Source organism: Suricata suricatta, chromosome 15, assembly GCF_006229205.1.
Source record: "Suricata suricatta isolate VVHF042 chromosome 15, meerkat_22Aug2017_6uvM2_HiC, whole genome shotgun sequence".
In the NCBI taxonomy this organism is placed as follows: domain Eukaryota; kingdom Metazoa; phylum Chordata; class Mammalia; order Carnivora; family Herpestidae; genus Suricata; species Suricata suricatta.
This window is the reverse complement of record NC_043714.1, coordinates 9,614,367-9,641,470: the sequence shown is the minus strand read 5'-3', so window position 1 is coordinate 9,641,470 and position 27,104 is coordinate 9,614,367. Positions and strand designations below refer to the sequence as shown.

Below are 27,104 nucleotides of genomic sequence, written 5' to 3'. Positions count from 1 at the left end.
TTTTTTAAAGTTTACTGATGTATTTTGAGAAAGAAAGAACATGTGTGCAAGTAGGGGAGGAGCAGCGAGAGGGAAAGTGAGAATCCCAAGCAGACTCCACACTGTCAGTGCAGAGCCCAATGGGGGGCTCGAACTCCTGAACCGTGAGATCATGACCTGAGCGGAAGTCAGATGCTTAACCAACTGAGCCACCGAGACACCCCAAGTTCACATTTGGTTCAAGTGTATTTTCCATCTCAAGAAAACCTACCTTCCCATTCCAGCTCTACACAGTTTTCTCTACCTTCTCTCCAGTTCAAAATCTCCCTACCTGTTTATTCAACTTACATTTATTCAATGCCTAAAAAAGCCTCTGACGAAAATGTGCAAGCATTCTTCCTCACAGTAAAAGATGAAACTGGAATTTTTTCCTTTATCCGTGAGCAGGATTTATGTGGAAGGCTGTACTGCAACAGCTCCAGTTAAATGTGAAAGAGCATTAAGTCAAAAAGGTCATTTAAATCATTTCTTTTTTTTTAATTTTTTTTAATGTTTTTTTTATTTTTGATACAGAGAGACAGAGCAGGAGAGGGGGAGGGGCAGAGAGAGAAGGAGACACAGAACCAAGTAGGCTCCAGGCTCTGAACTAGCTGTCAGCACAGAGCCTGACGCGGGGCTCGAACCCACGAACGTGAGATCTGACCTGAGCCAAAGTCGGAGGCTTAACCAACTGAGCCACCCAGGCGCCCCTAAATCATTTCTAACAAGAGAACTAAAAAAGATACTTATTTAGTCTCCTACCAGAAAAAAAAAACTTTTAAAACTTCCCTCTTTGCACTTTGACCTCTCATAAGCAATTACATATTACATCCATTGTATTTCATTGAACAATTAAATGAGATAAGTCTGTTGTGACAGAGAGAAATATTCTAAATACATCAGTAAAATAAGTTATCGCCTTATAAATGCTCCCCATGGTCCTGATTGCTGTGGCACTGTGTGAACAGCCTAAAGTCATAAACTAGACCTAGAGCAAAGCATCAAAGAAATATAAACTTGGGGAGCCTGTGGTTCCAAGCCTGTAATCCAACACTTGCAATACAACAGACACTGTGAGACACTTAAAGTATCTGCATGTCTTCAGCACAGTTTTCTTTTTTGGGAAATTATGGGCTAAGACTTACAGTATATCTTTCTCTATCCTTTTACTGTCAACGTTTCTGCTTCAAGTATCCTTCCGTTGTAGATGAGCCCCTTGTCAATGGCATGGAGTTCGGTCTTCTTTACTTTTTTAAAGTTTGTTTATTTATTTATTTATTTTGAGAGATGGAGCTCCAGCAGGGGAGGGGTAGAGAGAGAGGGAGAGAGAGAGAATCCTGGGCAAGCTCTGTGCTGTCAGCGCGGAGCCCAAGGCACACAAGGCTTGACCCCACAAACTGTGAGATCATGACCTGAGCTGAGATGAAAAGTCAGAGGCTCAACTGACTGAGCTACCCAGGCACCCTTACTTTTAAATAAAATTGGCTTTTTTTATATCAACATAAGTACTAAAATATTTGGGTTTGTTCTCCATTTAAGTATGTTGTTTCCTTTTTCTCCCACACGTTCATTCCTTTTTCTCTTTTTTTATCTCCTTTAAGGTTGTTCTTATTTTATTCATTCCATAATTTTCCATTATAAGATGGGAAATTTTATACTTTCTCTTCATTTCATTAGCTACCTCTGACACACAAATGCATAAAATTCTAACATTAATTAATATCTTTACTCTTATATTATTTAACTCCAAACACTGCCCCCCATAGTGGAGCAGTTACTGCTATTGTTTTAATCATAATTTATTGAGTTATGTGATTTAGTAAACTCCATGAGACATCATTTTTATTACTTTCACAGTCTTCCTTTAGACTTTTCTACATATTTAGTATTTTTTTCATCTGACATCATGTTCCCTATGCCTTTAAAACTTGCTTTCATGAGGATCTAGGTGGACCCTGATTGCCTTAAAAACTACTTTCACTGTGTATGGAATTTTAGGTTGCTGGTGGCTCTCTTCCATCGTATTGAAGACATTCTCTTACTCCACTGCATCCTGAGTTCCGTGATCGCTTTAGAAAATTCTGCTGCTTCCCAGTCTTTTCTTTGAAAGTAATCTGCCTTGATTCTCTGACTAGTTTTCAGATCTTCTCTTGCCTTTGGTATCCTGCAGCTTCACTGTGATGTGTGTGGGTCTTAAACTTACTGTTTTATATCACTCCCGGGGAATTTGCGGCCATTCTTGGTTTTCAGATATCGCCTCTGTCCCTTCCTTGCCCCCTCTTCATTCTGGCGTTCTAATACAGCAACTATGTCCATTTTTGCTAGACTTTCATATTTTTCACTTTCTTGCCCCTTTGTATTATATTCTGACTAATTTATTTATGTCATTGTCCCACTTCATAATTCTCTTTTCAGCTAGATGTGATCTGAAACTAAGATGATCTATTAAGGTTTTCATTTCAATTATTTTATGTTTCTAGTTTTAGTTGGTTATTTCTCAAATCTGGTTGGGCTGCCTTCTTAGTTGCCTGCTATTCATCCGTGTATATCACTCTCTTGTTTCTTTGACAGTTTGCTAATTCCAACACCTTAGGTCTTTTGAGGGCGGTTTCTATCATCCGTAGTTGCTGTGGGCTCTTATTTCGGATGCCATGTTTCCTTTTGCTTTCTGGCATTTAGAATGAAAGCTGATGTTCATTAGAGCTTGATGAGGGTTCCATCAGACCTGATCCACAGGAAGGTCTTTCTGAGGATGATTTGCATTTGCTGCCGCTGAGCATCTTGGGCCATTCCAATCTAGAATCACTCCTGGCTTGAAGTTTTCCCAGGTCACACAAGTAGAACACATTCAGGGTATCAATCCTTAACGAATGCTGGCTTCTGTTTGTAAATTATCACGAAAGATATTTTCCACTCTTCATTCAGTATCATCCTTGCAGTTTCTGGGAGGCCATGCATAGGGAACGTTGTTTTATTGCACCCTGCACTGAGGGTCTAGTTATTTTCTGCCCTGACTTTGATAGAAACCCTCCAGTTAAGAACCCCACTTTCGGTCAGCCATGGGCTTTGTTTTCTATCTATTGTGCCTTTGACTCCATTTTACCAGACTCAGCAACTGCCTTCAGCACTCTGCTCCCTCCTCTGGGTTCCTGCTTTCACATACTTTTTACTTTTTTACGAGTTTCTTACTAATCTGCTAAGACAAAAGCTGCCTTCAGTACTCTGCTCCCTCCTTTGAGTTCCTGCTTTCACGTACTTTTTACTTTCCTAAGAGTTTCTTACTAATCTGCTAGTTCATCAGTGCATGTACTTTGCCATGCTGGGCAGAGAGAGGTTTTTTTCCTCAAAGCAAATAAGATTAGTCACTACAGTAACAATTAAGTAAGCCTTTAGAAAAGTGCTTTTTATTTACCACTGTTCTGAAGGTAAGAAGATTCCTGTACAAAGTAAAAATGATAAGCAGACAAGTTTCAATAAACACTAAGTGAAATCAAGCAATGTTAGAACCAAATGTCAACTCACATTGTCTAGCATTAGGACAGCAAATTGGGACTCCAAAGTCTGGTATTTTCCACATTGAACTGTCTTTATTATGCAGTTGTTCAACACTTCACTTGGTATAGTATAATATGTATGATACTTTTAAAGCATTCCTTAGATGTTAGCCATTGAAAAAATATTTACTCCTTATTTATCAAAAATAAAGTATCCCACTAGTGAAGGCAGAGCCTCACAAACTAGGTTCCTGGGAAAAATAATAAAATCCAGGCAAATAGCCAGGTAGCACTCAGTTGTAAATAGTTCCTCCTAAAATCCACTTAAGGAATTAAATTATATTAGGATACACTATCTTCAAGGTGTATATGTTCCTAGGCGATTCACATCCTAGATTGTTGAGCACACGTCATTTGTTCCTGGAGTAAAAATAAAGTGAGATTGAACACAGGCTCCTTGCGTTGTATTCAACCCTCTGCCAGCATTGTGGTCCACTCTACACACGGCAGGGGAAACCCTCATTCCAAAAGAATAAGAAGTAAACATATTGCCCTAGACTGGCACCTTTGGAAAAGACCAAGTCGATTCCACGGAATTGATAAATATAAGTATCATAGGTATATATCATTGCCATCTTCTCTTCCTCACTTTCACGTAAGTTTGCTGGACAGTAGCCCAAGTTGTGTATCCTTAGTATCCTTGCTAAACTCGTCCCCAGGGGATACTCAGCTCTGTTAGGCAGGACCAGGGACCCTTAAAAATGAATTTGATTCACAAATGATGTTACAGATTCACACTGGTGAATCATTTCAAGTGTAGCATTTCATAAATATATTTTTTAATAATTGATGTTTTGAGTCATTGACTGTACTGTTATTATTAATGATAATAATAAACCTGATTGCAAAATGAAAGAAGTATTATTACAGCCTTGCTGATTTCACAGTAACTGGATGACTTACTTTCCATGCTTATTTGAATTCATTCTCATAAGGGGATTTTGGACGGCATAGTTTAGAGAGAAAAGAGAGAATGAACTTGAGGAGGAAAATTTTTCACTTACAGCAACGGCACCATCACAAAAAGTGCTGTGATATGCCCTGTTTCTATGGCGAAGATTTTATAATATTTACTTTATATGATAAGAGTTATAAGTGGAGTTCCATGTTGTTTGTTCAGCCTATTATGCAGATGGTGCTTGATTAAAATCTATTTTAAACTCCAGCGATTACTGCAAGATAGTGTGCACTAAACAGCTCTCCCAGCACCATTAAAGGCTTTGGGACCGCGGCAGCTTATTTTAAATATGCTTATAGACGTTTCTAACTTCTCCAGGGACATTTCAATATCAGTGATTCTCTTTCCTTGAGAGTCTTAACTCGTGTACTCTGTATTCCTACGAAGTATTATCTAAGTCACACCGTTAACACACGCTTTTTTTAAAAGTGAAACATTATTGTTTTCTTGTGATAAATAAGTTAAATACATCACTATAATTAAGCAATAAGACATGACAAGAGTGGGTTACCAGGAGCCTAAGGACACCTCTAGGGATTTTCAAAATAAATCTATGTCTATGAGTAAGTTACAGGAGCCCACTTGTCTACATAAAGGCTATAGGAGAGCAATATTTATTGATGCATTTGTGTATGTGTTTATTTATTCATTAGTGCTTTAATCGAACACGAAGTAAATCTGTCTGTGGTCTGGATTACAGTGAGGGCTTCAACTCAGCCATGTTCTTCATTGTTTCGATTTTCAGACAACTTTTACATGTGTTTCCAGTGCCCTTTGTCTTGTATTCCCACCCCATGTAGGACCCCATACCGATGCTGGGAGATTAATGCAGATTAATGTTACCTGGTCTTGACTTTGAATGTGCTTGTCATCACGGGGAGTTTATACCTTTGCATTATATGGTTTCTTCTCTGTTCGAGACCTTATGCTGTTGGGATTAAATTTAACTCTCATTTTAGAGCCTACTAACTTTAGAAATGTTGTGTCTAAAACAGTGCCCACAACACAATGCCGTACTTGCCCAGTGTAGTCGCCGCTAGTCATACACGACGGTACCTTTAAATGTAACTAATCAAAATCAAATAAATAGAAAATACACTTTAGCAGTTGTGGCTCTGTAGCCATATGTGCCTAGCGACCACCCTTTCAGACAGCACAGAGAATATTTCCATCTTTCCAGAACATTCTATGAGATAGTGCTCACTGCTCCAGACTTTAGAAGTCAGGGCCTCTTAGAAAACTAGGATGTCAAATTATAAGCTTTCATCCATCTAAGTAGGAATTCAGGATCTAGACAATACTCAAAATTAAGGTTCAGGGACCTATTACAAATCCATTTAGCTAAATTTTCCACCACAATGATAGTCATCATCGTGTTCATCCCAAGTAGTTGGTGGTCAAAGAAGCCAGGTGTCTTTCAGAATGCAATCTGTTACTGGAGTGTAAGTGGATCCAAATTACAACAACATTTTTTTCCTCAAAGAGGCTTTGTATATGAGCAATGATCACGTGCTTTTCAAATACATGATGAAGCTACCTCCAGAAAGGAGGCTGTACCAATCCCTGGTTCATTACACAGAATCTAAAATAATAGCTCATTTCTGTCCCCTCGGAAACACAAGAAAGATGAAAAATAAAAAATCAGAAGGCTCATGTGGCAGACACCCTTAAACTCCACAGAGCACTGCCCAAGTCCTTGGACATGTTAGATATCAAACCACAATGGGGACTTTTCATTCCATTATTCTGCATCCTTAAAACAAAGATGCTGTGCATACCCAGTACGTCTTTACATGCGGAACACTGATTCCCTGCAACGAGCGCTTTATTTTTTTAAAATAGAGACCTTTTGGGGCACCTGGGTGGCTCAGTCAGTTAGGCGTTCGACTTCAGCTCAGGTCATGATCTCACGGTTCATGAGTTTGAGTCCGGCATCAGGCTCTGTGCGCACAGCTCAGAGCCTGGAGCCAGCTTCAGATGCTGTGTCTCCCTCTCCCTCTGCCTCTCCCCTGCTCACACTCTGTCTCTTTCTCTCAAAAAGAAATAAACATTAAAATAACAAAAATTAAATTAAAAAATAAATAAAAAGGAAACAGACTTATAAATAGAGATGTCAAATAGGAGGTGCTTCAGTGTGTTCAAAATTAAGGGAAACATGAGTTTGACAGTTATCCACCCACAAAAGGTAATGGAAGCTGTGTACTTAGGAGATCCCCTAAGTGCAAACTTGTAAGAGAAGACAGTTTACAGCAAAAGACATCAGGAAGGCAAAGTGACGGGGAAGGCGCATTGAAATGAGTTGTAGAAGCTCTGTACACTCAGCGCGGGCAACCCCATGGAGGAGTTTGGTTGCAAAGAGAGGAAAGAAAGATATGGCCATGTGTAGCCCGTAGGAGCAAAGCGACAGGTGACTTTTTTGTGTGTTTTGTCTCTCATGTACTTAAATACCGTGAGAACCCTAGAGTTGAGGGTGTGTCTAAGGCCAGTGTCTCCTATTCATAAGGATTCTTCTTCATTAGTGTAGAGTAAACCCTGGGTATTGAATATTATTTAGAAGTTTCCAGGCAATTCTAATGGACAGGCATTGGAGAGCCACTGTTTGCGGCCATGTTTGTCCACATGTTTAGTTTAGAGCTAACACCAGTTCGCCCAGGATCAGCCTAGTCTTAACATCCTAGACGTCTCACAGATTTACATGGGGACCAACCATTTCACAGGATCACTTCGCAGATCCATCCCGGGGAAGATATCTTACAGCATTAATCCACCTCAGTTCGCCGGGTTCAAAGCATCCTGTCCCCACGGAGGTATTTGATCTTCCTCAGTAGACAATTTCAAAATGACAATCTTTTAAAAAGCGATTGTTCTCACTGAAAACAAAGCCAAAGAATTCACATACCTTTTTTTCCTGTCTCTCTCTAGTTCTCAGAGCATAGCTTTTAAACAATGACAGGACAGCATCACAAATTTCTTTCCATTCATTCAGTGAATTGTTTTAAGTGTCTACCCTGTCGTAATTAACATTTTAAAGTTTTAAGCAAATATAAATACATGCCAGCTCCGTAACCACAAAATGGCACTGCAGCTGCTTTGCATTAGAGAAAATGGAGGCCCATAGAAATCTATAATTTGCTCAAGATTACACAGCTAAAAATAGCAAAGGAGGGAGTAAGTCTAGCTCCTCTGGCATCATATCCACTGGACATCAAGCTTGTTCTCCATCCTTGGCCGTTATTTTATATAAACTACCCTGTCTAGCGACTTGACTGGATAAGATGTGTATTGTTTCTATGTATGTTTGCCAACAAGAAAGGAGCAACAACAGCACAAGGGAAGGAGCAGTGTATTTCTGGTGGTGATGGCGGCATTAATCAGAGAGTGCACACGCGACTTCATGTTGACGGGAGCCCCAGTGGGCAGAGGATTCCAACAGAGGCAGCACTATTTGATATTCATGGAGATTCATAGAATTTTAGCCCAGAGAGAAATCTTAGCCAAAATCTCTCATTCGATAGAAGTGAAGTCACATCACATATAATTGGCTAATGTCAAAGGCAATATTCAAATGCAGATGTCTTAAAACCATTCAGTATGTCTTTTCCCACTTGCATCAGAAAAACAATTAAAATCATCCGAATATTCTTTCTTGAGGACAATGAAGAAATTAGAACCAATTTTTAAACTGAGTCTAGAGGGACGTCTGGGTGGCTCAGTTAGTTAAACGTCCAACATCAGCTCAGGTCGTGATTTCACGGTCCTTGAGTTCAAGCCCCACATCATGCTCTGTGCTAACAGCTCAGAGCCTGGAGCCTGCTTCGGATTCTGTGTCCCCGCTCTTTGTGCACCTCCCTTGCTCACGCTCTGTCTCGCTCTGTCTCTCAAAAATAAATAAATGTGAAAAAATTTTTAACTCAATTTAGAGCTGTTCTAGAAAGATCTAGAATCTAGTTCCCAGAGATGCACTTTCCAATATGATAGCCACTGCCCACATGTAACTATTTAAATTTCAAGTACTCGAAATGAAACAAAACTTTAAATTTTGCTCTTTATTTCTTCTAGCCATGTTTCAAGTGCTCGTTAGTTCCATGCGGCAAGTGGGGCTGCCCTTTTGAATAGGCAGATGATAGCTTTATTTATTATTTATTCGTTATATTGCAGCACCGGTCTGTCTGGATGATGCCAGTCACTAAGCCATGAGCATAGCTAGGTCTTCCCATCTGTAGACCTAAGGGCAACGTCAAACATCCTTCAGCTTTATTATCGTCACCCACCATGGTTTTAAAATCATAATTAGGAAGAAAGGCTAAACTGCCCCAAAGAAAACAAGTTAGATCTTTCAGGCAATAGGGCCACCACGAGAGGATTCCACCCAGTCACAACACTGTTTCTCATTCCGCTTCCGGAATGAGAAAAATGAAAAGTTGGCAGGTCAGGGATAACATTTAATGGTAGAATAATACTGTAAAAAGAATCAATAATACTATTTGAAAGCTATGTAAATTAGGCTGAAAGAAAGATAAATATGGAAAGTTCAGGAAATGGGAAGGTAGTTTTGTCTAAAAAGCAACAACAGTGACCAACCCGAGGGCCCTGCAGGAATGTCTGGGTGTGCGTGATGAGTGTGGACACGTAGATCTGTGTTAGCCTCTAAAGAGAGCAGTATGATATGTTGCCAAATTTTCTTAGTTCCTCTGTAATTCTAATTTGGTTATTTATTTCAGATCAATGGTGGAGAGAAGCGACCTGCGTCTGACATGGGGAAAAAGCCAAAAACCCCAAAAAAGAAGAAGAAGAAGGACCCCAATGAGCCTCAGAAGCCTGTGTCTGCATATGCGCTGTTCTTTCGTGATACCCAGGCTGCCATCAAGGGCCAAAATCCAAATGCCACCTTTGGTGAAGTCTCTAAAATTGTGGCTTCAATGTGGGATGGTTTAGGAGAAGAGCAAAAACAGGTGAGAAAGAAAGCAAAGGTGGGGGTTTCTGGGAATCAACATGATTAAAGCAAGGGTATGCACTCTAAAAACACGGCTTCAGGGGACTTTGGGTGAAGTTTTCCAATGCCAGAATTAAGGCTGAGAATGTGCCCTGTTGGAACCAGACTTTAAGAGACATCCATATAAGAGACATCCACTCTTTTATTACTCTTTCATAAATTGCATGTTAGTTTCCTTTGTTTCGAAGTTTATATACCATAGTTACTATTGGAAGGACTTTTACGTGTCCCAGCCAGGATTACATCATTCCTTAATGTTGCCACTGTGGTCAGAAAAACTAAAAAAAAAAAAAAATACTGAAAGAATTTTGAAAACTGTACACACCTCTCTTTAGCACTTCCTCTATACCCTTTGGTCATAAAAACCCTCTTTGCTCTTTGCCAAATGAACCTTAGCTGTTCCCTAAAGACCACCAGAGTCTGTTATTCAATCCCACGTGTACCCATATTTCTAGGCTATGTTAAATGGGACCAGATGCCTGGTTATATTCTGGTGAGCATTGCCATGGTGTGAGGACCATGCTAAGGCAGGGCCACGGGGAGCATCTCAGACTCAGCCTGAGTAGCCCAGAAGGTCTTAAGGAGGATGCGAATCATGGGGACAGCTGAGTTCGGTGAACAGATGCAGTCTGCCTCAACAAAGAAGCAATACTGACCCCATATTTCTAAACCACAGCTGAGATGGTCATGGTCACCATCCTGAATTTCCTTGTCAAAAAGAAAAAAAATAGACAAGCATTATCATTAAATTACAGTCATTGAAACAATGACATGGATGCAGCTTCAGCTATTGCAGAATACTGAAGGGTATTAATGGTGTATTAATCTCACATTTGACTCTTGATAGAGACCTTCACTTTTCTTCATCAGGTCCAGGAAAGTGTGTAAGGAACAGAAAGTCTCAAAGTTATGTACATCTAGAAGTACCTATGTATTGTGAATATATATCAACATCTAAATGTTTTCTAAGAAAACTTTCACATGATTTCCCTCATTTGATCTTCTGAGTGCCCATTAGACACTTGTATCTAAACTTTGTGGATTATGAAATAGAGTCAGATAGTTAAATTCATTCATGTATTTATTCAACAAGTGTTTGTTGAGCATTTACTATGTGCCCTCAGGCATTCTTCTGGACCCTCCAGATCTAGCAGAGAACAAAACAGAGTCCCTCATTCTGTTGCATGTTTTGTCTAAGACTTGTTGGCAGGTACATAGAATGATTGTGACTAGAACTTATCATTCTGTGCAATCAGTTATGGTGGTGATGATAGTTGCTAAGGAACATAGAACCTGTCCCTCTTCCCAGTTCTCCCCAAGCCTTCTTTTCTGTAAGCCAAAGCTTTCTTTTATAGTCTGAAAGCTCTATACATTTTCCTATGTCCTTTTCAAGATTGCCGGCCCAGAGATGATTTCATAGGAAATCCCAGACCTACAGGCTGGGGCACCATTTTGCAGCAGTCAACTTCCAGACAGAAAGCACACCACAGAAACACTCTGTGCACTCAGTTAAAACACACATCTCACTATTAAGAAGGTGGTTGATGTATTCTGTGATTCTACTGAACACCTGATACAGTTGTTTTGGGATTTTAGAGGTGCTTTCTAGCCTATCACAGACCAATTCGATCTCACAGCCCCCAAGCTGAGGGACGGTTCCCAGTTGATGTTGGACATTCACCGGTGGGATTCTACAGTGACATCGTTCTTCCACTCAGCCGAGCATTGCTGAACGAGGAACTAAGGGCACATGGAGCAGGAATCCTAGCCGCATCCCTGCTCTGGATTTTATAACCATAATGCCTCCCAGCCCCACACGGATGCCACACACCAGGATGTACCCCTCTCTCTACTTTGATCACCCCTGCGTGTGTTCTTAGATAGGTACCAGGCTCCAATACTATAAACTCTTTTGCTTGGTGAGATGAAATTTCCCAGAGGAGACATTCAGAAAGTGATTGCCGCAGGTCTCATGCATCAGAGGACGCACAGGGTTCCCTCCCGAAGACCCAGCCCCCCCCCACCCAAGACTCAGCAGCTAAGCTGGGGGTGCTGTTCCAAGGCTCATACGCGCTTCTTTAGCTCTGACGTTGCCAACAGTTTTATTCCACGAAGCATCAGTAGCCTGCTCTGCCACTTGTCTGACTCCTCTTTTTCGTCGCCGGACCCCAGATACCTTTTCCTAATTGTTTCCCACATTCACTAAAGGAACTCAAGAGGTCATGTGATTTTAAGACCGGTGGTTTAAAAGGGGGTGGTGTACAAACGCCCTCCTTAGCCCACGATTGGTCCTTCGCGTTATCAATGTGAAAAGTCAGTGCCTATACCCATGTTTCCGGTGGAAGAGAATAATGTGCATATGATGAGAATTGGGTAGATCCTCAAAGCAGCAAATATAATGCTGCAGGTTGTTCCCACTAACTCTATTATAATAAGGCCGTTTATTTTTATTATAGCAAGAGGGGAACATTAAGATAATATTCCACATTCTTTTTGTGTGGCCGTATAAACTATTTACAGACCCAAAGAATATGAGCTTCACTATTCTCAACTGTCATCTTAAAAAGGAAAATGACTCCCATTCTCCCGTACTGCCTTTCAAATTGAGGCTCAGCTTTTCTCATGTAGATAGAATCAGAGCTATGAGGTAATATTTAAGGATTTATAATCGTATACATGCAATGACAAACTTTTTCCTCTTTGTCTTTTGCATTTTCTTTCCGATGTAGTAAGTAACTTGTAATGAGTCTGCCTGTAGGTTCTCTCTTAGCAGAAATGGTTCAGAGTTTGGGGGAAGAATTTGTTTTACAAAAAAGGCTGAAGTTACATAGTAGTTGGCCTGTACACCTCACTGGATATTTGAAAGCAACTTCATAATCAGAATCCAGGTGTTAAAAAGCGATGCCAAGATTTAGGAAAATACCTTAATAAAAATAACCATCTTTTTCTCTTATTCAAAAAAGTTAGTGGGTGCCTGGGTGGCTCAGTCAACTAAGCGGCCAACTTCGGCTTAGTTCAGGTCTTCGCAGTTCGTGGGTTCGAGCCCTGTGTCGGGCTCTGTGCTGACAGCTCAGAGCCTGGAAGCTGCTTCGGATCCTGTGTCTTCCTCTCTCTCTGCCCCTCGCCCCTCTCAAAAATAAACACTGAAAAGAATTTAAGTTAATGTTTAAGAAGTTGAGCACCATTACCAACACAAGGTATTGGGCAGTGTGGGTCACTCAAATGGCTTGTCGCCAGGCCTTATGCTCCTGTGACATTGCTCTTCCTCCCCTCTTACAAGACGACCTTGCTTACTAAAGCTAGGAGGCTGAAGAGTATGGTGCAGAGTACGGTTTGGTAACGTGGGGAGGATGCAGACCCGTCCCAGGCGCAAGCAGAGAGAGGGTCAAATGCATGAAGTCAGCCACCCTGCTTACAAAAGGGAGCGGAGGGCATCAGTGGGCCACCACTCCGGTGCTCTGTGGCAGCGTGTCTCCCCCATGTTGCAAGAACTGCCAGCACAGCGAACGTGCCCGCCTCTAATGCACATTTGGGCACTGAGAGAATTTTAGCGAAGTGTCCCAAAGTGTTATGATGGCGTATCACCACCTGTTCTTTCCCTTTATGTTGACTCACTCAGCCAACGAAATATAATCTCTCTGTTTCGAACTTAAATTAATTGTATTTTACTCTCATTTAATATTTGAATTTGGGAGCACACACACTGCTAGGTCTTTTTAAAAGAACGTCACCAGAGCCGATTAGAGGCAGATCATTAAACTTCAAAATTTAGGCATGTGGCAAGAGTGCCACGTGATGCTATTGGCATTGTGTCGGCAGCTGGGTCGGGTAGGAAGCTAGGATTTCATGTGCCACAATTGTTCAAAAATCCTGTTGTCATAATAGCCCACAATTACGAACAGCGACAAATATAAACACAAACCGTGGAAAAATGGACAAAATTATTGATGATTTATTAGGGGCTCAGAAAATTACAATATTTAAGGAAAAACAGCTATTAGTGAGATTACAATTGAATGTTTTCGTGACAGCCAGAGGGAACATGACTAATACAGCCGCTGTATGTTTATATTGCGTGCTTCCTGGTTCTGGAGGGCAGGCCGGAATGAGAAGGCACAGCAGAAAGGCAGATCTTTATTTTCAGAGTCCATGGAGTGAGCAACGATATGTACTTTGGTTTCTGTGAAGACTCTCTCAAAGAAGGAAAATCAAAAGAGAGCTGAAGGAAGCGATACAAATCCTCCAGGAACACACAACCTCCCTTATGAATCATTGCTACCGACGCCACCGAGCAAACTTCACATATCAGAGATCTCTCCATTTCGCACCTTGGAAGATGGTGCGGAATCTGGAATGGAAGCAGGTTGTGTCTGGGATTCCAACCAGAGGTTTTAAATGCTAATGAATCGTAAGACAATGGAGAGCCCATTTTCGAAGCACACTAAGTTGTTCAGAAGGCACCAGACGGAGGAGGGGAAATAAAGGAGAAGCAGTGCTGGGGTGCTAGTCTTGGCTATTTATCTCTCACTGACTGGAAACTATGGAGAATGAAAAATAGTAACTTAACAATATCGCGCCCTTTATGTTAGGCTCCTTGGAGTTTCAGCAACCCTCAGCATCTTCTTTATGAGGTTTCAGCTAAATTTCTTCTCTATCCCCAATATTTCTGAGTTCTCTGATTCTGGTCACCAAACTGTAAGATCTGGGTCCACAGTGACAATAGAGAGCGAATCAAACCGTACTAAGGTAAACAGTCTGTCCAGCTTTGAAGCAAGAAGGATTGGTCCAAGGGACTGTAAAGGGTCCACGGGTCCCCTTTAGCCACAGAAAGTCAGCTCGTAAGTGGAAAAGGAAAGTCACCTTAAATCAGAACCAGATGTAAATTACTAAATGAACCTTAAGTTCCTAATTGGAGACACAGTCGGGCTGTAATACATTTAGCAAATTACAAACAAAATGTTCTTGTTTACATTACATTAAATGGCTTTAAAGCTTCAGCCAAAGAGCTAAATAAACATGCTGTTAGGCTAAAAATGGAGTGGAAGGCCTGTTCAGAGTTTGGTATATTCAGGAGAAAACGCAGCCCACGGTGCCCGGGGAGTATATTTTTGTAAACGTCAGTCTTGTCGCGCACAGAAGAGGGGAGTCGACTTACCTCCAGATCCAGAACCTAATGAGCAGATAGCACTTGCAGGAAAACTGTTTGAATACTGTAACATATGCCTTCTTTCAGGATGCATAATTCATATCCAAGAATATTAGCCGTAGCAGTTCAGCTCAATAGCAACACCTCATTATTTTATCCCTCCGTATTTATTCCTATGTTTGACGCCTCATGAAATTACTGTTAATGTGTTTATATAAGGGCAGATCTGACACAAGTGGCAAGAATATAATTTCCTACTCATTCTTTCCTGCTGCTGTGTCCTCTTCCCCTGGTAGAAGTGGCAAGTGTAAATAGTTAATTTGCTTCAATTATGAGCCTGTCCTGCTAAATTAGAAGCAGCAGGGATATGAAGGGCCAGAATTATACTTCTGAGGCAGCTGACAAACCCTCTGAGCCTACGGAATCAAATCATTTACTCCTCATTGGTGCTCAAACACCCACTACATAAATGCTGCCGGGGTGTGCTCCCCCCGTATCTGACGATAAAATTTGGATTTTGCGTCAACACGGCTTGAGGTTAACTAAAACCCTGTTGCACTATAACATGCACACGTGTGTTTACTGCAGCCACTTCCTTCTAAACAGTACGCGCTTTTCCTTTTTTTTTTTCCGACTGGGAATATAGAATATGTGAAATGATTGTTCATTTTTAACTGTAGAACATGAGGAAAATTTAATTCATAACAATGTGACACTGAACAATTAAAATTGTGACCTGCAATGATAAGCATATTTTACTTCTAAAATGCAGGTATATATACACACGTGACTGTGGGTACGTACTGAGAGGATTGCATGCAGGCGTGAACGTACGTAGTAGACGTGTAGAAATATCCTTGGCTCATATACAGTGGAAACCAACATTTCACTCTGAAGTTCCCATGACATTGATGGAGAGAGAACTGGAGCAAAATACTCATTCAAGCTGGTTGTGCTCTATGTGTTATTGGTGAAAATATTGGAAGTGGTAGAGTCATATATCTGTATATCAAATCCTCTCTCTCCACTGGGGTGCATTTTAGTGTAGCAGATGCCGTTCAGTACTTTATCACGAGCACTCGTGCTCATGTCACAAAATGAGGAATCACGCCTTAGAGTCTACACTCAATCGCAAATATTTCCTGAGCACCTACTCTGTCCCAGGCACAGCCCTGTTTGCTGGGGCTTCAGGGATAGACCGCACAGTGGAATGTCTGACTCACCGTGGGGAGTTCTCCTGCAGCCCAGAGGCGCCATTGAGAAAACAAAAGTGGACCTTTGATACCAGGTCCATTTGGTTCATCTCATGGTTTTGCTAGATTTGTTGTCAGGTATTTGGTAAAATAACTATCCATTCCGGTCTGTGTTTTCTCATCTGTAAAATGAGAGTGATAATACCATTGCAGCCTTCTTGTCAAAAAATTAAAGACCCTAAATTTAGATATAGGCCGAACACACAGAGAATGCAGACCACAGAGGCATGTTTTTAATGCCGTTTTTGATTCACAGCAGGCACACAGTAGGCACTCAACAAATTGTTAAGTGTGACTGAATGACATCCTACCTGCCCCGATCATCCCCCTTTAGTAAATCAACACATATGTTTTGTAGTCATTTTTTCCGACAAAGAGCTCGCCTACCCTTCCATACACAGGTTGCACCATGGTTGTATTTATATGGATCAGACGGTCAGTAAAAGAATTGATAGCAAGCGTTTTGTCACATTGTATATTATTTTCAATCCTTTGAATACTACTTTATAAATTTCTTTGAGTTCCAGAATGCTTAAGAAAACACTGAGCACGTTACACATGATGGAAATTTAACCACAGTTAAGTCCTAAGTTCTATATAAAATACAGATGGACTTGCTCTAACTGTCCTAAATAATAACAGCATTGAAAGAAGCCGCAAACATTAATTTCTAAAGGGTATGACAGGGAATTGTGATTAAATTATTATTTCTTATACACAACTGTACTTCTGAGCATTTTCCATAAATATGGACTGGTGGTGGGGACAAAAAAAATAGCCCTACATTTGAAGTCAACCAAAAAGAAAAATGCCTTTAGGCATGTTTTTTGTAGTGTTTGAATAGACTACAGAATTGGAAGAATTATACATTTTTTCTTATTATTACTGTAAAGGCTCAGTTGAAATAAACTATGACTATGGAGATTAACTAAGGGCCAGAACAGAAACGAAGGAAGGAACAAGGAATTAAGTGGTATTTTCAAGATTTTCCTTTTTTGTATGAGTTAGATGGATTGTTTGTTTGGAGAAGGAACAGAGAAGAAAAAAGGAAAATGACAGATTATATTAGACTTTTTTCCTATTTGAGTTTATCATCGTCACTGATATTGAACGTCTGATTTTAATTAGGGATTAACAGCCTATAAAAACATGTGCCGACACTGGTATTTAGTGCATTTCAAAAATGAATCCATGAATCGCTAGATTATATGAACAGGATTTGGATTCTCTAGAATTGCTATTTGATGTCTATCTACGTATGCTTTAGATTAGCCATCATTTATGTTTTAGTTTAACCAGTAAGATGCAGTCCTTAGATAGGATATGGTAGCTCTCTTAGAATAACAAACCACAGCATATAACTAAGTTAGGACAGGATGGATTCAAAAGTGTTTGGATGAGCTGGGGAAAATGACAAATGGAGTATTATGATTTTTAAATCCTCATCTGGCCAACTTTGCACTTTATTTCAAACAGCTGTCGACCATTTGGAAGCCATTTTGTAGCTCAACCAAGTACTAATATTTACTGTATGAACCACATATCTGTAAAATATTTGTCTTTCCCTGAGAGAGAGAGACTGTTTCTCTCCCAAACTCAACTTTGACTTAAATCAGACCCATCCTCCTAGGTTAGTTGGTTTGATCACTGAAGGGCTTGTTCATTGCCAAGTGCAGTCAGCATCATCTTTGGTTTCTTCAAGTAGGGAGACCTTCTCCATCCATGAATAGAGGCTTTGAAACATTTTTGAGGAACTTTTTACTGGTGAGTTTTAAATAGCTGTTTCCCACCTCACCTGTATGAGGAATTCTTACCTAGCTTCATCCTTCTCTAACACGTCCACGGCCTCTCTTCGGACATATCCATCAAATCTAGAATTCCGAAAGCATCCGTGTGCAATTTTAGAAGGTAGCATCTCCAAGACATACAGGTTACGTAATAACGGAGACATTAGGTAGTTCTCAAAGGTGAAGGTTCTAAATTACTGTCAGGAAAACCACCTCAGATTTTCATTTCGCTCCAGGCTACTCCCCTTTAACCACAATTACAGAAATATCCCTCTTGAAATGACCACCCTTTGAATCCTCCTTCGGAACCTCTGCAGCTATGCAGGAAAGAGCCGACCCATCAATCCACGTAATGTGACGTGATGAGTTGACTCTTTCCTAAAGTGGTATGTAGGCACTTTTGTGGCGATCCCACGTCGCCAATCATCAATAGGCAATGGGGAGCCATTTCTAGAAAACAGGGCGCCTGGAATGCTAGTCAGGTATCCTGTAATAACATCGATCCCAGAGTGAAACCAGGGGGGCACCTCGCCAGCCCGAAACCTATTGAGTTAGCCACCTTTCTCCATCGTGGTTGTTAATCAACAGATTTCAGGAAAGTTAACACTTTGTGTGACGTTAACTCCTGGGAGCCCAGCAAGGGGACAGCACAGCCGAAACCCACTGCAAGAATGATGGCAGATGCAGACCAGGCCATCTGACAACACCGTCGTACCTACTGCTGCTTAGAAAATGATGCTTCGGTCATCCGTGCGGACCAACGTGTGTTATATTTGCCTTTAGAAGTTCAGCGAATCCTCATTAGCTGACTGGGCGTCACGTGGAGTCGTGTGTTAATAAGAACATAATAGAAATGTTTCGAGTATACAAATGGGTATTACCATTGAAGAAATATATACTAAATGTTCGATTCAGAGTCCTGAGTAGCATCTCCCTCCATGTGGGGGCAAAACCCTCTCAAAACAGCTTTCAGGTATTCAAAGTAAATGTAAACAGTGTCAGTTTAAGATCATTAATTATAAATCAAGTCTTGGAGAAGAGGTTGAAGGGGAGACTATAAACAGAAATCTGTGTCTCAAGAAAAAAATAAATCAATAAAAAGCAGTAGAGCTCTGTGTCTCTGCCAGGAGCTGAACCAAGACCTAGAATATACACAGACCATACTACGCAAAGACATTTGTTGTATGCCAGTGTGTATTTGTTTTCACATGCAAATTTTCAAAAGAGAATCTGAATTTGACTTATAATAATCAGCTTAGTAAATTCACAATACTTTTATACTCGAGCCGAGGAATATCTTGGATTTTTCCTAACAAACTTCTTTTAAGTTTTCTTGGTTTTATACTTACTAATGATGGCACAATGATCCTATGATAATATTGTATGAATCTGTACTTGGCTTATTATGATTGCCTTTTCTTATACCAACATATAGAAGTCGAGGCTGAAGACCTCCCAATAAAAAAAAAAAACAGCACATTCATTTCATGGGGTCTTTTTATAATTTTGTTGACAAGGTTACTTGTTTACCTTCAATAAATGTTCTGCTTTAATTAATATATTCATGAGTAAATAATATTTCTCACATCTTGAATTTCACAGTGGAGGACTGGGCCCAGCAAACCACCTTTGGCATCAGAATCGTAAATTGACCTCTGCTGCCAACATGGGCAGCTATTTGGTCTTTAGACATAATTTATATTTAACTACTCTGACTAATTCTAAAGCCACTTTTCAATACTGATCTGTGTCTGTTTTTGAGCTCAGTATTACAAAATATTAGCCAAGCCTCATTCCCTGCTGTAAAATTTGAGTTGTGGGAAATTTAAAATAGTTATATTGATGAAAATACATTTCCATTTACACAGTAAATGGTGAAAAATATTTTGTCCTTTAAGGGTGATTTCAAAAGCTTGCCAAAAACAGACTCGAGAGCCTTGAAAGAGTCAACTTAATGGTAGCCGACAACCACGTGTGCTCACTTCGCTAATCTTCCATTTTCGACTCTAATGACTCCTTTCTGTTTAACTTAGCGATGTGACCTTTAACATACCAGCAAGTCATTTTTCAGTACTTTTGCTCAATTTGGGATGATTTTGCTTTTATTTTCAAGATGATTCCCTCTGAAAAATGAAAAGCTTCTCTAAAATGAAATTCATTTCAGAACATTTTTCCCTTTTCACAATGAGGTGTGCACAGATCCATGGCATCCAGTATCTTCACTGGAAAGGGCATGACCAGAGCAGGCTGCTCGGCATGGCATGAGTGCCGGCCTCGGCCACGCAGGGTCCCCAGTCTACTCCCAAACGTGTCTTTGACTGCCATAGCCGACTCCTGAGTCTTTGAAAATGCAACTTCAAGGCTCCCAATGTTAAAATAGTGATGAACCTGCCAACTTTGTAACTGTTCCTTTGATTTACTTTTTGAACAGAATTGGTCATCTTTGAATTCCGTGCTTGTTTTTATATTTAGCATGGAACATCTATACCAAGATTCTAATGCACTGTAGAATTATCTGCCCATTATACCAATATGAATGGCTTCTTTGCTCGCTTGTGGTTTCCCTGGGAATCTTCATCAATAGCGTCTTTCTAAGCCAACTACCTCCACTCTCAAAGTAACCCAGATAAATCCTTTCATACGCTTAATGTAAATGGAAAATTTTACTCTTGTTAATCTTCTTATCTAGTCTATTGCCACACTTCTTAGAAATCTGTTCCAGTAAGAAAACACAATCTTTGGGGAGATATATACTATTATATTATATAATTGTGTGTATGTGTGTGCGTGCAATTATCATTCTGCATTGTAGTTCTCTGGAAACAAAAGCAGATGCACTTTCTAATTTAAGACTCTTTGTTGCTACAGGTCTATAAAAAGAAAACCGAGGCTGCTAAGAAGGAGTACCTGAAGCAGCTAGCGGCGTACAGAGCCAGCCTTGTATCCAAGGTAACACGCGATTGTGCGGTGCTGTGATGGAGTGTGGCCATCTTGCTGCAGCCAATGATGGTCATTTAAAAGCATAAAAGATCACTTTAGCATTTCGGTGCTGTCTCCTTTGTTGAAAAAGAAAATGTAAATCCTCAACAAAGCGATATGTGGTGGAAATATTTGTTCATACCTGAAGGAAGACAGAATGGCATCCTCTGGGCCTCTCGTTAAATATTGCCCACCTGTGAATCGTTGGTTTTGTGGGTTAGTCACAGCACAGTCTTTTTTTTTTTTTTTAAGTGTATTTATTTTGAGAGAGAGCGCGAGTGTGAGCTGGGGACAGGCAGAGAGAGGGAGCGAGTGAATGCCAAGCAGCCTCAGCACCGTCAGCACAGAGCTCGATGCGGGTCTGGAACCCATGAATCGTGATATCATGATCTGAGTGGAAATGAAGAGTCAGACAATTGACCGACTGAGCCACCCAGGCGCCCCGTGGCACATTCTTAATCCTGAGCCAACTTTTTAGTTCCCCATATTCCCCAGAAACTGCCCCCTCCCCCCACCCCATCTCATTGGCCTTAGCCCAGGAGATGCCAACTAACTTAAATTCTGTCCTCATTACAGTATCATTAGGATGTTAGCTTGCCCCCCCAAAAAGTAAATAATTCACAACATTTCTTAAAAGATGTATACTTCAGAATATCTTAAATACTGGTTCTTTCTGATATAAATACTCAAGGGTTGACTCTCTTTGGTCTCAGATTGCCAACGATATATTTCGCCTCGTAGATTTCTCAGGGAGGTAACCTCAGAGAGACAGGGCTGAATCTGGAATTACTTGCCAGCATGTCCTATCAAGTCCAAACTTAACTATTACTTGGCTGAATGTGGCTTGGGCCTCCGGCCTTCCTTCCATTCACCTCCCAAAACTACTCTCTCTTTCATCCACAAGTGTCCACCCCTTCCCACCACTCTAAAGTAATTATATAAATTAGTTTTTCATCGGGGAAAATAGCCACTGAATATACTGATGAAGAAGACAAAAGAGAACACAAAAAACAAATGCATAAGCAATTTCTCTCCCCTCTTGGTCTAACGCAACTTGGTTTTCCCTTCTAAGGTATGACCTTGTGGGAAAGCTGAACTATTCATTCTTTAACCTTAAAATTCCCAGCTCTCCTGTGACCTCTCACTATGGACCTCACACTTCCTAGGTTATCTCACTCCTTTTGAAGACATATATTTTTTGCTGATTCTCTCTTCCATTCTGTATATTTATAGAATTCACAGAATGTGTGTGAAATTACAGCAAAAAAAAATGAAGTACAAAATATTAGAGCCAAGAGCAAAAAAAAAAAAGAAAGTTACAAATGACTGGATCCATCCAGCCATTAGGTGAAATAGTCTTGTTGATATTATTTAGATTAATACGCCCCAAATGTAGGAGGGACTTTTTAAAAACATGAATTCTCTTTATTTCATCTAAGTTAAGTTTGTTTTTGAGGATTTTAAATAGAATTCTAGTCAGAGCATTTTACACCGGAGACAATCAATGCGTAGAGTCTCAGCTCCAATACAAAGCGCTCTGGTTAATGTCGTGCAGATTTCCAGAATGCTGTAACACTGACTAAGCCTTCACTTTTAAAACAAGTGTCCTCAGATTTGCTCTTGACTGCAACTTTTCCTACTGTTCATTCTCAGAGCTGCAACCCTCAGTATATGGCAATTTATATAAATGCTGCGAATTGCCATTTCTACATTTAAAAAACCAAGCACTTTTTTTACAGCTTACTCTGACGTTTTTGTGTTGGGTTTTTTTTTTTTTCCTCTTTGGCGGTAGGAATTTTGCTGGAACTGTTGAATGTCTATTTACGTGCAACTATCTATTGTGTGTATACAGATTGAAGGAAAATTACAAATACCCTCTCCGGGTTAGAAAAATGGCCCTCTGATGGTGTACATGAGTGGATATTTGCTGTGTAGCCTTGCAGGCACGTACGGGAAATTTACCAACCCACCTTCCCCTTGTACACAGACGCTTACGTAGAAAACCATTTCTTTTCCATTTGAAGTAGTGACAAGGAAAAATAATAGACATTCGTACGCACACACACCCTTTTCAATGTTATAATATTTTTATATATTACCAATTATTTCCCTATTCTGAAAGATCTAAAGGCACAACCATAAAATGCTACATGATAATAATAGTTACAATTCCAAGTAACCAATGTGCACCAGCCGAGCTGTTTCTCCCCATTCACTCATTCAAGTATTCATCTGGCAAATTTCCCTGGCCATGTGGTCTGCGCCGAGCACTGTGCCAGGCTCGGAGGGCACCGTGGGGAATAGGCAGATATGTCCCCTCAACTTAAGAAGCTTTCCTTTTTGTCCAGGAGACCAATAGTGATGGTGAAAACTAATAAATGACCGAGATCTTTGGGAATCTAAGCATTTGGAAGGAAATAAAGGAAGGGATTCGATGGGGCGGCCTACAAAGCCCTCTTTGAAGAGGCAACCTTGGAGTTGAGCACTAAGGAAGACAGGGACTTGCAAGACACACGGAGTCTGGGGGAGAGCCCCCCAGGCCTCAGCACGGCAAGTGCACAGCCTCCTGGACAGAAATGTCTCTCTGAATCGAGAAGTCAGAGGTCCATGTGGCTGGAGCCCAGTGAAAAGAGGAAGCATGGCTTGAGGGGAAGCCAGACAGATGGACAGGGGCCCAATCACCGAGACCATGGAGGACACTGAAAGGAGCTCAGTACAGAAGGAAGCCACTGAATGGGTTTCAGCAGAGGATGGATAATCAGGTTTATAGTTTTAACACATCACTTGATAAGAATGAGTTCTCTCAGCCCCCACAGCTTATCCCTCAAAGGATGCTTGACCATAAACATTCACTAAAGAGGAAAAGTATCATGTAGGTAACATGTTGCCCAAGCCCAGAGTGGACCTTTACTATCCTCAGTCCCTGTACTGGGCCTCGAACTGCTTCCTTAAAGCACCTTCCACCCCACAAGTCATGGAGACCATTGACCTTCTCCCTTCTAACAGCACTGTTGTCAGTGACGTACGATATGAACCGAAGCACCAAGTTTATTGTCCTATGTCTTATGGGCAAATTTGATCTGCCCCTCCCTCGCTACGCATTGTGGTGCGTATTCTCCTTGCGATGCATTCGCTTCCCTCGACCACTAGCTCTTGCCCTTGCTCACGTGCAGCCACGTCAGGTCTGCAACTTCGTACTGACTCCAGGTCCCACTCTGTCCCCCACCCAGAGCTGCACAGCACCTGCTCCGTGTCAGGCACAAGCCTGAGTGCTGAGAGCACCCACATGAGTACAGAGCCAAGTGAAGTATGTCATGGTACTTGAAAAGATTGAAGACTGTGTTCTAAAGTTAGGCTGCTTCTTACGGAACATAATCAAAAATAGAAACAGCCAGTTAACATCGACTCCACCTATGAAACTGAGTCCTGGGATTAGCAATGTACCTCTCAGTGAATATGATCCAGCTTAAATATACGACATACCTCCTAATCCGGCATATGAATTATCACGACTCCAGGTCTGAATAAAACTGACATCCTCCAGAGATAAAAACACCCAGTCATTGTAAATAAATATTCTGACCTTCATACTTCGGAATGACAACACTGACGCATTCTCAGCGAGATACAGAAGCTTTTCCAATCATAACCCAAATACAAATGGCATCTTGCTATCGAGTAGCTTCTGTGTGTCACACGTGATGCCAGCATTTTCCATGTATTCCTACTCGTCATTGTCCTAACATTTAGCCCATTTCCTGGCTGGTCTCTAGGCAGAGAGATTACATGATCCACCCACAGGAAGGAGAGCCTAGCAGAGGCAGTCTTCAAGCCCTTTGCTGTCTTGTTTGAAAGGTTACAGCCTTTTTCTATCCTGAGTGATTGTCAGATATTTGTACCTCTGGACTACAACCTCTTGCCATCCCCAATAAAACGGTATGCCGGCTCTTACGTACTCGACAGCCAAGAGGAAAGCCGCACTGACTTAATTGAGGGTGGGGTGGTGGGAGAAGGTGGAGACGGCTGCCTCCCACACCCACCCCCAAACCCGCACCCCAGGGACTGGCCAGGGGCCCTCAGGGAAATCTAGGGCCTACAGTGTGTGTGGGAAGCTGGGCCCTCCGTATCAGGGTCTTCCGGCTGTCTGCGCTGGCTTCCCCTGGTCCCATGGACCAGTGACGGACCCAGCCAGGGGCAGCTCTGCCGTGCGAGCACCCTGGGATTGAAGGCATGAACGGGGAACAGAGTGTTGCAAAAACGACCCCGGCCAGACCCTGGAATAATTTATCCCACTTTGAACTCTATAGTTTAAAGGGGGGAAACTGAAGACATTTCAGAAGAAAAAGTTACAAAGGTCACTGGAAGGTAAAGGGGCAGAAGGCGGTAGCTGAGAAGAGAGAATGTGAGATTCCTAAGCCTGAAAAACAAAGACACAGGCATGTCCAAGCCCAGGACTGTGATTACCGTGCCCCCATGTTCTGTGATTCTGGAACAGGAAAAAGACGTCATTTCAGACTGGAGGAATTGGATCTGAACAGGGCATTATTACACTCTCGAACTGGCTGGGTACATAATTTCTTACCCTAGAGCAATTTGCAAGCAGGAAGCCAAGGTTTATAAATAAGGATTGGCTGGAGAAGATCTCTAAGGCATAGGGCATCAAGCAAATTCTATTCTGGGGTCTTTAAATTGCCACCAATATCACTCCTAGAGTGAGAGAGAGAGAGAGAGAGAGAGAGAGAGAGAGCAAAGTCCACAAGCCCTGGGGGCAAGGAGATCTGGGTTCAAATTCCGGGCTTCCCACTTCCTAACTTCATCCAAGTTACTCAGCTGCTTCTCAATGTGCTTATCTGTTAAATGGGGGCAGACAGAGAGCAAGACCGACATCAGAGGGCTGTTTCTATAGAAGCCCTATATAAACGCCATAATTCAGGAGCCTGAACACAGGAAGTGCTTAATAAACACCAGCCATTTATTATGATCATGATTATGATTATGATTGTCAATTATATTTTTCATTTAATGGTAGGTGTGCAGGCCTGGTGTGTAGTAGAAAACTTAGCTGGGTCATATTTTCAACTTGTCTGCAAGGTTGCTTTGACATAAAAGAATTTTAATTTTTTTTTCTAGAGAGAGACCGTGTGAGTAGGGAGAAGGGCAGAGAAAGAGGGAGACACAGAATCTGAAGCAGGCTCCAGGCTCTGAGCTGTCAGCACAGAGCCCGACGCGGGGCTCCAAGTCACAAACTGTGAGATCATGACCTGAGCCGAAGTCAGACGCTTAACCGACTGAGCCACCCAGGTGCCCCTACATAAAGGAATTTAAAAGTGCCATTAAAATAAGAAAAACTTGCCTCATGGAGATATCCTTTTATAAAGACAAGAAATGAAGGAGATATTTTTAAAGCCCATCTATACAGCTTTCCTAATTGAAATGGTCTTTAGGAGCCATTAGTCAGGGGAGACTAAGAATAGTTCGAGGACCAAGAATATACACTATTATGAAGGCTAGGGCGCCCTGGTTTGAACATGCCATTTAAGGTCATTTGGGGTTGGGCCATTAAGTAAAGCTTAAGGATATATAGATTTTCCATAGACTTGGGGATTCCTAGACCCAGGTCTAAAGTACTATGTAAAACTTTAAATTATAATGTAAAACTTTAAAGCAATTGGAACTAGTTTCATTTTACTACCTAGACCAGAATTTATATTCCCAAAATGAGTGTTGCATTCAAAGTAGTCACTTTGGGAGGCTACAGACTCATTTCATTATTGCTCCCAGAATTCAACAGATTCTTGGAACTGGTCTTTCAGAATTGCAGTCAAGAAAAGTTTATGAGCCACGTCAGAAAATCAGTCATGTTACATTGTTTTCACACCTCATCCTTTTCCCCAAACTTCCCCAGACCCAGTGACGATTAGCTATTTCCAAAAGTCTAATCTCACCATCAAAATACAAAGAGTTGTCTGAGGATAGGTAAAACAGTGTCCCACAGGCTCTTAAGAGAATTTCAGTAGGGAAATTCCCAAATATTCCAAGTAAGAGCAGCACTGTTGGAATATGCACGCAACTTCTTAGAAGCACCAACCTGTAAGAAGACAGCACTTTAATGAACGAGTTCCGCTATGTTGAATAATGGTAATCTGCGTCATGACTCGAAGGCCACCCATCAGGTGGGAGATTTTGTTTCTACCTTGTACAGCAGACAACGAAGCCTTTTATTAAAAAAGTACCGTGGAGGGATGCCTGGGTGGCTCAGTCGGTTGAGCCTCCGGCTTCGGCTCAGGTCAGATCTCACGTTCGTGGGTTCGAGCCCCGCGTCGGGCTCTGTGCTGACAGCTAGCTCAGAGCCTGGAGCCTGCTTCCGGTTCTGTGTCTCCTTCTCTCTCTGCCCCTCCCCCTCTCATGCTCTGTCT

The 27,104-nt window shown here is 41.3% G+C and overlaps 1 protein-coding gene across 3 annotated transcripts in view; it reads left to right on the top strand.

Moving 5' to 3' along the window:
- TOX (thymocyte selection associated high mobility group box) overlaps positions 1–27,104 on the top strand; it is a 303,389-nt gene that overhangs the window by 260,340 nt on the left and 15,945 nt on the right. For all 3 annotated transcript variants that reach the window (XM_029923705.1, XM_029923704.1, XM_029923703.1), the window contains exons 5-6: positions 9,252–9,482; positions 20,578–20,658. In XM_029923705.1, coding sequence (XP_029779565.1) covers positions 9,252–9,482; positions 20,578–20,658 — 312 coding nt within the window. The remainder of the gene's footprint in view (positions 1–9,251; positions 9,483–20,577; positions 20,659–27,104) is intronic.